At 43.1% G+C, this 12,324-nt stretch overlaps 1 protein-coding gene across 3 annotated transcripts in view; it reads right to left on the reverse strand.

Annotated features, from left to right (window-relative positions):
- SCMH1 (Scm polycomb group protein homolog 1) overlaps positions 1-12,324 on the reverse strand; it is an 81,381-nt gene that overhangs the window by 5,573 nt on the left and 63,484 nt on the right. Inside the window, exons 12-13 of one of the 3 annotated variants that reach the window (XR_009960618.1) lie at positions 8,811-8,942; positions 197-522 (exon numbers count right to left, since the gene is read on the reverse strand). Coding sequence is in view for 2 of the 3 variants with exons in the window: in XM_062594082.1 (XP_062450066.1) it covers positions 319-522; positions 8,811-8,942 (336 nt within the window). In the remaining variant the exon portion in view is untranslated. The remainder of the gene's footprint in view (positions 1-196; positions 523-8,810; positions 8,943-12,324) is intronic. The other 2 variants (XM_062594082.1, XM_062594083.1) reach the window with 2 other exon arrangements.

The raw sequence follows: 12,324 nt of genomic DNA on the forward strand, positions 1-12,324 counted from the left end.
CTTTGTCAGTCCCGGTGGATACATCCTCCAACCCATACTTGCAAATTCAGCTCTTACCTACTCATTCCTATCTACTGACCTCCAATCCCCATCTAGTCAGTAAAGCAAGTAACTGACCCTGCAAGCGTCATCTGTCCATATTTCCACCCACCCATCTGTCATGTCTCTAGAACTACTGTTAAACCTAACAGACTACCTGTTTAACAGTGTAGAGGCCAGTCTCTGGTACTTGCTGAAGTTAGAAAGATGTAACTGGAGTTAGAAAAGCCCTTTATTGCCAAATTTACAATCGGAGGGCTGGCTTCTTAACTCTCTTACCCCCAGAGCTAAGCCTACGCAAGGCAGAGGTACTGCCCTGAGTGAGGCTAGAGGGTTGGTGCAGGTGCCTGTATCCCTGCAGGCGATAGTCTCTGGAGCTTCTGCTGTGGCTTGATGAATTGACAGAGTTCAAGGCAGAGTCCATGGGGTCCAGGCGAGGTTCCAGGGGACCTGGGAGGCCATCTCCCAGGACAAAGGTTTCACCTGGAATGGCACCAAGCCGCAATTAGTACACACGCTGTCCAAAATTACGATCCAACAGCAGAAAGCAGAACAGAACTACAGCAAAGGCCACTGAGTGCATAGCGCTTGCATGCAGCAATGATAACAGGCTTCAAACAACTGGACTAGTGGTCTCTAAAAGCACAAAAATCAGAAAGATGCACTGCTGAAGTGCTGCAGCCTGGTGTTTTCTTGACAAGTTACAGTCCAACCAGTTAGCAGTGATAATGTTTGATACCTAGATTTGAGCAATGGCTACTCTGTTATTGCCAGCACCAGCTTCTGCTTGCATTCCCACATCCTCTTACTGATTTCACAGGACCTTCCTTTGATACTACAGCAGGCCACTGGCAGGCAGGGTGGAGAGCTGCCTGTTCTGAGTAATGACAACATTTCTTGATGTCAACAGATACAGAACTCATCAGCTCTGAGCTGGGCAAGGAGATTCCCAAAGATCCAGTCAAATCTCACACATTTTTATTTGCTAACATCCAAGGAAATGGCCCAGCTCGTTGGGACTGTGGAATATTTTTACTAAGCACCTCATGCCTTAGACTGGATAACAGTATACAGACAGGGTAAGCTGGAGAGCCTCCTCTGAACCTCAGCCACACTGTCACAATCAGCCAACGCTCTCACACAGGCTGATCCTCTGGCCTCAAAAGTAGGGTACTAGTAATCAGATACTGATCTCTTCCAACTCCCTGCTGGGCTCTTTTTAATTGCCTAACAAAACTGGCGACCAACATCCTCTGTTTCCAGGCTACTGTTCTCCTTTGAGTATGGTACACACAGAGGTAAGGAAAGATGAGACCTCAGCCTGGACACAAGCTGCTGCAAGTCCTACTACAACTGTTCAGCTGTTTATTCCAGCTGCAAGAAGACCCCACTGCTGTGATGTATACAGGAGGGACAGAGCAGAAAGCTCTATCCATGCAGAGGTCTCACTGTGAGACTGACTTTCTCACCTTCTCTTCCAGAGATACGTTTAATTTACAGCTATGAATGACAATGTTAGGACAGAGAGACTGAGGAAACTATCCTGGATATTATATTGTACTGGCTGAGCCTGGTCTGTAGATTAGCAAGTGAATCTTGTATCTATGAAAGACTTTCCCATACTGTTATACCATGAAAACTTCATCCTAGGAGCACATGTTAGTAGATTTTACTATAGCACAGCACAACTTAGTCTCAGTCCAGATGGACCTGATGCTTCAGGAGTCATACTCGAATACCTGGGTTCTTCATTATGAAAAATCTGGCAAATTGTACAGTGAAATAGGAAAACAGTTCCTAGAATAAGGTGTTTTGCCCATGTACTACAGTCTGGACTATGCTACTACATCTGGTAGGGATGTGGAGTACGTTTACTAGCGCCTGCAAAAAGACTCTTAGAACAGTTCATAGTTTTGAGCTGCTGCCATTCAAACACTGCAGCAGGCTACATGGATGGAGAAATTAAATCAGAGAAACTGCATCTGCCAGGCCTTGACTTCTTCCCTGGACTTCACAGACCACAGGAAAAGCAGGAAAAAAAACAGTATTGCAGGGAAAATAGTGCAGGATAGGAGTGAAGGAAGCTTTGGAAGTTATTCTGCAATAGTCTTGAATCATAAATCCTTGTGTGATACATACAGAGCAAATAAAAACATCTACTCACATGGGAAACTACTGACACGTGTGCCAGGCTACAGCACAGGTGGCCAAGTAACAGACTTGTTAGATCAGCATTGTTTTTAGACAAGCCTTTTAAGCATGTCCAGCTGGTTTCTTAAAGTGGCAGAGACCTGAAAAGCCAAGAAAGGCAGAAATGCCTCAGATGCAGCCAGGATAACAAAACCCAAAGGAAGGAGGGTTGCAATGATGGAGATGATAGCCTTGCATTTGCTTAACTGAATTGCCAGAAAGCCGGAAAAGAGGAGCATTACCATTTTATAGCCTTATGAAGTAAAGTGTGGGAAGCTATGGTCTGATTGCCTCAGAGTGAACTTGCCCCCAGGATCTCTACTCAAATGTAGAGTGCAACAGCATTGAAACTGGAAGATGAAAAAGGCAGAAAACAACATGCTTTCAAGGGAAATAGCCCACAAAGAGCTCAGCCTCTGCAGTATTCAGATATTACTTTGGACGCTGGCAAGCTGCATCTTCCTTAACTGCACAGCAGCATCAACTTAACAAGAAAGTTTGGGAAGAACTCAACAGCTTTTAGACCTCAGACTGTGATGTCCGCTTGGCACTCTCGCCACCATCCACTCTCAGCATATGACTAGGCAAAAAAGCCCACAATTCAGCTGGGCTGCTCTGGCCCAGGCTGAGACAGTACTTTCTTGTTCGAGTCCAGACAGACCTGCACTAGGAGCTTCTCTGTAGGAACTACATTTGCTTTCCTCTCCAACAGCAGCAGTTTGTTAAACACAAATTACTTCCCATTAAACATAAGCTTTTTGGAATATCCAGGCAAAAGGGTGATGTCCGATTTGTAGGAAAGTGCAGTGGCATGAGAATGATTAGCAGGTACATTAATCTGGACATATTTATGAAAGGAAAAGGAAACTATGGCTGCCACAGTGGAAATGTGGGTATGCAAACAGGTCTGTGCTGTAGGGCTCCATCCTCCAAAGGATTCAAGCACCCTCTGTGAGGTAAAACCATCCCAATTCACCAAGAAGATCCAGGACACCTGACCAAGATTTGCTGGGTCAGGCAAATATGCATGCCCAACTGATAGTGAAAATACACCAGAGCTTCATAAAGGGATGATTGTCAGCAAAAGGAATCATGGATGCATAGTGGCATTGCTTACAGAACTGGAGTAATGTGATGGGTAGAAACAGGCTTTTAGGGAAGGACAGGTCAGGAAGGCAAGGAGGGAGATTAGCCCTTTATAGGAGAGAGCAGTAAGATTGCATGGAGCTCTGCCTGGGGAAGGGTGAGGGCCCAGCTGAGAGCTTATGGGTTAGCAATTAGGTGGCAGAGTGGCAGACCAGCATGGGTGACATTGTGGTAGGTGTCTGCCATAGACCATCCGATCAGGAAGGAGAACTAGATGAGGCCTTCTTCAGACAATTGAAAGAAGCTCCATGTTTGCAGGTCCTGGTCCTTATGGGGGACTTCAAGAAGCCTGATATCTGCTAGAAGGACAACACAGCAGGGCACAAGCAATCCAGGAGGCTTCTAGAGTGCACTGGTGACAATTAGCTGAAATGGGTGACTGAGGAGCTGATGAGTAAAGGTGTTCTTCTGGTCCTTATACTTACAAACAAGGAAGAACTGGTCAGACATGTAAAGGCCAGGGCAGCCTTGGCTGAGACAAACATGAGATGGTAGAATTTAGGATCCTCAGAAGACAGGGCAGGGCTAAAAGCTGGATAACAACCCCAAACTGCAGGAGAACAGACTTAGGTCTGTTCTGGGAGCAGCTTGGAAAAATCCCATGGACTATGGCCCTGGAGGGAATAGGGGTTCAAGAGAGCTGGTTGATATTCAAAGATCTCCTCCTCCAAGCTCAAGAATGGTCCATCCCAACAAGTAAGAAATCAAGTAAACGTGACAGGAGACTCACATGGATGAACAAGGAGCTCCTGACTAAACTCAGGTACAAAAAGGAAGTGTACAAAAAGCGAAAGTAGGGACAAGTGACCCACAAAGAATATAGACACACAGTCTGAACATGCATGGGGTCAGGAGAGCTAAGGCCCACCTAGAACCAAAACTGGTAAGGGATTCAAGAGTGCAGTTTTACTGCTAAAATACAGAGTTTGGCCACACATACATTTGCACAACTGCTGAACACCCACTGTTTCCAACAGATTACAGTCTTTAAAAAGCAGGTCGCCACTGTGCTGGAAGTGCAGCTTTTTAGCGAAAAGCTACATAAGTAACATTAGCATGCAAGAAGTGAAATCCTCTCATCATCTTTCTGACTTCCTGCCAAGGGCACCTACCGCCAAGGGCACCTACTACCTGCCACTCACAACCCCAACTATTTTGTGATTCTGTGCATTTCTGAGCAGAACTAGCAAAGACTACAGCTTGGGAAACTGGGAAGACCCCAGGGAAAGCAATGCATAGGTTCATGTTAGTACAACACTAAGGAGCCAGAAATCACCCTCAGAACATATTTAACTAGGACTACGAAGGTGATCAGAGGGCTGGAGCATCTGCCCTATGAGGAACGGCTGTGAGAGCTGGGCCTCTTTAGCCTGAGGAAGAGAAGACTAAGCGGGGATCTTATCAATGTCTATAAGCACCTGGAGGGAGGGTGTCAAGGGGATGGGGACAAACTCTTTTCAGTCGTCTCATGTGACAAGACAAGAGGCACTGGGCAAAAACTGAACCACAGGAAGTTCCGCCTGAACGTGAGGGGGAATTTCTTCACTGTGAGAGTGACGGAGCACTGGAAGAGGTTGCCCAGAGACGTTGTGGAGTCTCCTTCTCTGGAGATCTTCAAAGCCCGCCTGGATGCAACCCTGTCTAACATGCTCTAGGTGATCCTGCTGAGCAGGGAAGTTGGTCTAGATGATCTCCAGAGGTCCCTTCCAACCTTACTGATTCTATGATTCTATGATTCTAACTCAACAATCATCACACTGTCATTTTTCTGATTTGAATGCACCATGATGCATTCCTTAAAAATGTGATCGTGTGATCGTGTTCTTACATGCGCTTATATCTGTACATCCAAAAAACAGTATGAGGCCATGCATCTACAGACTGCTTTTTTCTTTCTTTCTTCTTCTCTTTTTTTTTTTTTTTTTCTTAAGGGACAAAATTAAAGCTGCATGTTCATCCTCAGGTTACCTGTTTCTGGACTGGTAAGTGCTTGGCTCTGCAGTAAACATCACAGTAAAGCTGTAGGCTTTTCAGCAAAGTCAGTGCAAGAGAGCTCTAGGATTTTCTTAAAAATACAAACGCACAGAGAACGGCTTGAGTGAATGACCCTCACAGAAAGGAGAGAGAAAAACAAGGCAGGAGGAGAATGATGACTAGGTCTGTGAATGATCTCTGTCAAAAGACATCATGCTTCTGGCAGCAGTAGCGCAGACTGTTTCAGGGCTTTCTTCAGAATTCTCTCACTCCTGATAGCCAGCTTTGGAGTGAGGAGAACATCGTTAGTTCTTATGTGTATTTTTCTATACAGATGGGTGTTTTAAATACAGGAGCATTGCAGGAAAACATGCCAAGATTAGTGGTGGAGAGGCAAGAAGAGTTAATCAATTAAGAGAATTAAACAAAGTTTAATTAAACAAATAGGCCTATAGACTCAAGAGTGCAGCTTTACTGTTAAAATACGGAGTTTGGCCACAAGCACAAATCTGATCTACACAACTACTAAACACTTACTGTTTCCAACAAATTATAGTCTCTGAAAAGCAGGTCCCCACTGTGCTGCAAGTGCAGCTTTTTAGCAAAAAGCTACATAAATGACAATAGCTGTAAGAGGAAAAACAATGCAAGAAATGAAATCCCCTCCTCGTCTTTCTGACTTCTTACCAAGGGCACCTATGATTACTCACTGGCTTCCATTTGGCACACTGGAAACTGTTTAGGTACTGTAGTCTGTCACACCTCTGAAACCAACATATGCTCTGCTGTCTCATGATGTCATCATGACATCATGAGAAGTCATACTTCCTTCCTCAAGAAATATTGAATATCTAAGTATTTCCAACTCATAGGGTTAAAATACATCCACTAAAATATAAATGTTTCTGCCTGAACTTAAATTTCACAGTGAAGGAGGAAGAACAGGTTTTTAGCTGATGGCTTGTGGGATAAAAATCAATTTTTAGAAGCTCTTTGGAACTGCACCTCATTTCTTTCTTCCCTGTACACTTCCTGCCAGGTCCAAGAACAGATCAGGATCAAGACCAAAGTGCTGGAGGACATTTAGAATGCAAAACGATCTTCACTGCCATACGAAGGCTCACCTTCTGCCCACTTGTCTCTACTTCCACAAAAAAGGCTGGAGTAACCTGGGCATCTGGATGGCATGTTTTATTTAAAGGGCAAAAGATAAATGAACAGACTTTAAAGTAGACCAAGAATCAATCCTGTGGACAAGCTAACAGAGATTCCCACTCAGAATTACTTATTACAGGAGCCTTTCACTTTTCACTGATAATACAAAGAGGCCAACACACCTGCCACCTAACCAATGCCTAAGTCTTTAGACCATACCAGTGAACTTCAAGAACAGGCAAAATACTGCACATCTACCTGCTTAAGGAGAAGGAGCAGACTTTTTTTTCCTAGTGGTTACCTAAGTACAGTGGTTGACCTTTTAAAGGAGGATGTCATGGAGATCAGAAAGGAAGTGTATCTAGAGATTAGAAATGGAGTGGGCATTAAGAAACAACGCTTGAGTTGTCAATACACTGGAATAGGTGAGACATTTCGGCAGTTCACCTTGTTCTTTACATCAGCTATGTGTCAAACTTACAACTTCAGTCAGTTTAGATTATAAGGCCAAAGGGTTCTGTCCATCATAGGGTGCAAATTCACTGTCTCTCTATGACAAGATACTGGCTAAATATTACTGGAGAACACAGGGCAATGGTAAGTGATGGAGACTAAAATGACGTCTCAGCACATGGGAGGCTGTATCTCAAATCTGGGATCAACAAACCAAGCCCAGCAAACTCATTAAGAACCAGGAAAACCATGGATCTAACAGTACACTAAGAGACCACAAAACCACTGAACACTCATCAACTAACAGTTTCCAGCAATTTTTTTCAGCAACTTATTACAAAGAATCACACTTGGCAGACTTCACAATCCATGAAAAGGATTTTAGTAAGGTTGAAACTCCATCCTCACATTACAGAGTGTTTACAATTTGAAACAAAAGGAGAGGTGGAGGAGTATTTACTGAAGGCTCCTCCTCAGGCTCAGAAAGTCCTTTAACTACCTGAACTCCCTGGAAAGCTCCCACTTGCTTATACACATGCATGCAAAACCTATGGACCACAAAACAAAGAGTACATTACTGCAATCACTTTTGAGAACATTGCACAACATATCTGCCCCAGCGTTACTTGCCTGGCACTGCAGAAAGCAGTACTGCTCTAGGAGCCAAGATGTAGTTTGGTTTAGCTAATGAAGCCTATACTAATATAAAGCTGTGCTATTCAGCAGTGACTGCAAAGAACAAGAAGGGATCTGGGAAAGGGCAGCAGGTTCTCTTCAGATTAACATCTGTAGAACACACTGCAGCAACTGATCATCCGAAAATTCAGGTGGAGACCGACTGAAGCAGTTGGATACTTTTATGACCATTAATATCTGCAGAGAAAGACCTGGGAGTCCTGGTGAACAAGTTGACCATGAGCCAGCAATGTGCCCTTGTAGCCAAGAAGGCTGATGGTATCTTGGGGTACGTTAGGAAGAGTGTTGTCAGCAGGTCGAGGTGATCCTGCCCCTCTACTCAGCCCTGATGAGGCCACATCCGGAGTACTGTGTCCAGCTCTGGGCTCCCCAGTACCAGTGAGACATGGAGCTACTGGAGAGAGTCCAGCGTAGGGCTATGAGGATGATCAGAGGGCTGAAGCATCTGTCCTATGAGGAACGGCTGTGAGAGCTGGGCCTGTTTAGCCTGGAGAAGAGAAGACTGAGGGGGGATCTTATCGATGTCTACAAATTTCTTAAGGGAGGGTGTCAAGAGGATGGGGCCAGACTCTTCGGTGGTGCCCAGCGACAAGACAAGAGGCAATGGGCAAAAACCGAACCACAGGAAATTCCACCTGAATATGAGGAAACTATGAAGAAAACGTGAGGGTGACAGAGAACTGGAACACGTAGCTCAGAGAGGTTGTGGAGTCTCCTTCTCTGGAGATATTCAAAACCTGCCTGGACACGATCCTGTGCAACATGCTCTAGGTGACCCTGCCTGAGCAGGGACGAGTTGGACTAGATGATCTCCAGAGGTCCCTTCCAACCTCAGCCATTCTGTGATTCTGTAAATCAATGGAAGCTAAAATACAGATTTATGTATTATGTTTTATGGTATTAGATGATCACTATCAGGATTAGAAAGAATTCTCCCTGCATTCCATATGCCTTACACAACCTGTTTGTGTACCTGCCTTGGTGTATAATATTTTTCTCCAATTCATTCCGAAACATCAAGCATCGATCCACGTCAGAGACAAAGAAAAGCAGACTTCCTAAACCCATGGCTTAAGTTAGCATGGCAAATCTAATTCTGCTATATCCATTACAAGCCACCATAAACAGCCAGCTTTGGGAAGAGATGCTGTGCTCACCTTCCAAAGGGTGACGGTCATTCTTTGGTAACTTGGGGGAGAGAGGAGCACTGTATGGAGGGGAATCTTGGGAATATCGCTTTGTACCCCGGCCTGGTCCCTGCAGAGTGCCGTCTAACGAACTGCTTCTGTCTAGGAAAAGAGAACAAGCCCTATTTAGGAGTGGAGACTTTCTGGGAAATTCAGTCCTGCTAGAGTCATTTCAGACTCGCATCCACCCCCAGCCTGTTAACAGCCTGTTAAAACTACAACCCAGCTACATCTGTCAGGGCTTAACATTTTTTTTTCAATTTTTATTAGATATGAAAGAGTGGGAATAAACCTAACAAAGATTCTTAGGCACTGTTTGCCAAACTTCCCCTCAAGCATCTCTACTGATGAATTTAATCCTATTTCTCCTAGTTCTACTCCTTGGCTCATCCCACACAATTCCTGCTTCTCCCCACTCTCTTCGCCTTTCAAATATTCGTAACCTTTAGACAGTTTGCAAATACTCTATGACATACACAGTGCTTGGTTAAACTGTACTTGAATTTTTAACTTTCCCCTAAATAGATCCCTCAAGCTTCCCAGATGTCACTGCTGCTCTTTTCCAAATGCTTTCCAATGATGAGGTTCTCTGTATTGTATACAACAGTCGAGGCACAGTTATTCCAGCATTGTATGCATCAGGCTAGGCAGTATCATGCCTCTTTACAGATGGATAAACACCAAACACAAATTATCAGTGGATGGATGAACACAGAGAATGAAAGTGCTAACACAGATGTGAATGGAAGCCAGCAAAGTGATACAGTTGGCAGTAGGACCATGTCCTATCTGGACACAGTATAAAGTATGGTCAATAAGAAGCAATGAAGACGTTACTTATCAGTAACCAGTGTTTCCTGAGCCTTGCAGCCCACAGGCAGGCTGCAGGTACACACGGGCCACAAGCACTCTTGGCTGGTCCTTTTCACGGTCCCAAGTGCAAGAAGAACATGCAAAGCCACAGTGTGAACGTGTGTGGGGACACTGCTTGGAGAAAGAACTGAAATGCTTATAGACAAATACCAGGAGCCTGACAGCAACACGGCAGGAAGCTGAACTACTGGTGCAGGGCAGGAATGGGTACTGGAGGGATAACAGAAATATGGTGAAGGGCAATTGCAACCGGACACCGAAGGAGACACATTACATTGAACAAAGAAACAAAGGTAAAGATGGTTGGGAAGCATCAGATAGTCACAATTTAGTTGACCGAAGAGAAATAAAAGGGAAAAAAGCAGTATCTATTTTGATCAAAATTGATTTTGGGAAAGGAAAGAAAAGCTGCTTTTACTGAGAGAAAGCCGGGACTTGTCTACAGGCCCCATGACTCCATATAGCTATGAACAGAAATCACTGTGATATTATTAAAAAAGTAAATATTGTCCTCAGGACAACTCAATGTAAGAAATATTTATTGCTCTGATAGAGATCAGAAACAAATGCTGTTAGAAATGTCTCTTGATATCCCTACAGGTAAAAGGGAATGAATTCCTTCATCAGACAGTCACTGAACCACAACAAAAGGTTGTGGTTTTCAAGGTTCTTTGTGGTTTTGTTCTGTGTTGTTTTTTTTTAAATTATTTGCTTTTGTAAGTCATGCAAATACAGAAGATCAGGTTGTAGAAAATAAAGCAGGGAACTGTAAGTTACGTCACTGCAAATTAATGAAATTTTAAAGCAAAAGTGGGTTTGTAAGGAAGGTTTCTGATTTTAAAGGCCTAAGAAATGGATGAACAGCCACAGCTGAACTCTGTGGTTAGGATGCAGAATTAAAAAAAAAAAAAAAAAAAAAAAAAAAAAAAAAAAAGTATCTTCAGTTCATAAAAATCATGAATTTTTATATATTCATATCATAAAAATCATGAATTTGTATCCTCATGAGGGGAAGACTTAAGAGGAAAGGACTCCAAATCTGATTGGAAAAATATTCACTTCAAGACGGATATGAAGAGCAAGCGGATCATTTACTGCAAATGAAAAGGACTGCACAGAAAGGAGACTTATACTTCAGAGCGCAAAGAGAGCAATAAAGTGAACGTTTAACTTAGTTTTTCTTTTGACAGTGCTGTATCCTCAGCTACAGAAGTAACTAGTGAATGAGAAAAGAAGTAGAGGATACTGTGCATTAAGGACACGGTAAAAAGAATAAATAATAATAATAATAGAAGTAGTAAAAAAAAAAAAAATCTTGTCTGCAAATTATGAGACAACTTTGGGGTATATTTCACGTCACTGAACTCAGGAGGTTAGCAGAAGGAGGAGTACATCTGCCCATGTCTGGGTTTATGAGAGTTTGCTCATCTCATCAAATAACGATACCTACTTTAGGATGTTATAGCTTGCACTAACCACACTGGTACCATCTCCTCGACCGCAGAGGCAGGCTAGGGCGACTAGCTCAGACGCAGATGCCTCTGTGACATCCCTCTATATCCAAACATATCCCACCCTTTGCTTTGTTTTCAGTTGCAGTGATGCTGAATACAGGGAGAAGGCTCAAAGAATAATGGGAACAGGAGAAAAAGAACAAAAATAGACATTTTTGAGTAAGAAATAAAAATCAAATAAATTGAACATATTCAAACTCAGGACCTAAGTGTACAGGCACAGGAAACAGACACACAACTTAGAAAGCACACACAAAATCAAAATCCTAACAAATTAAGTGAAATACTGCTCAGTATGTTTGGAAACACAGGGTTAATGTTTAAAAAGGAAAGGGGGAAAAAAAGTGATCTACGCAACTAAATGTCCAAGTCTGAGATCAGCAGTATGTGAGGTTTAGAAGAGATTTTGAATGAAAGAATAAATAAAATATGGCAGTTAGGAGCACATAGCATATACTGCAGTATGTGTTCAAAGGTGACTAATCCAATGGCTTCCTTATCAAAGAAAAATAACTGATTTACCAGACAAAGGAAGTGTGGTGATCTTATTCACCTGGAATTCAGCAAAGCATTTGATATGAAAAACCACCAGCTGAGATAAAGAGCATGAGGATTAGCAGAACTGTTATGTGAACAAACATCTGGTTTGAGAGGAAAGGCAAGTGACAGAGCTCTGAGGAAGAATATGAGGCGGGAGACCGATCATCAACAAATTTTTCTGAGGATCATTCTTGAGCCTTATGTCATTTAATATTTTTATTTATACTTTGGTACAAATTTTAGAGATTCACTGGCGAAATCTGCTGATGTCTTCCAAAGTTCAGCCAGATGCTGTAGGATTTGACAAAACAGGGAAAGAACACAAAGAATGGAGTACCAGAAAGGAGGTAAATTCAGCAATGCAAAATGCAGATTTGCACTTGAAATGGTATTGTCCTATGAGCTAAGAACTTGCAGTTGAAAATAACAGATGAGAAGAACAGGGTACGTTACCAAGACAGGACAATTATCAGCTGCTACCATGATGCAGCTATAAAAAGGGTCTTGCAGGAGAGATTTATTTTGAAGACAGAGATGCAAGCGCTGTGGCACAAGGT

This window comes from Rhea pennata, chromosome 23, assembly GCF_028389875.1.
Source record: "Rhea pennata isolate bPtePen1 chromosome 23, bPtePen1.pri, whole genome shotgun sequence".
Taxonomy (NCBI): Eukaryota; Metazoa; Chordata; class Aves; order Rheiformes; family Rheidae; genus Rhea; species Rhea pennata.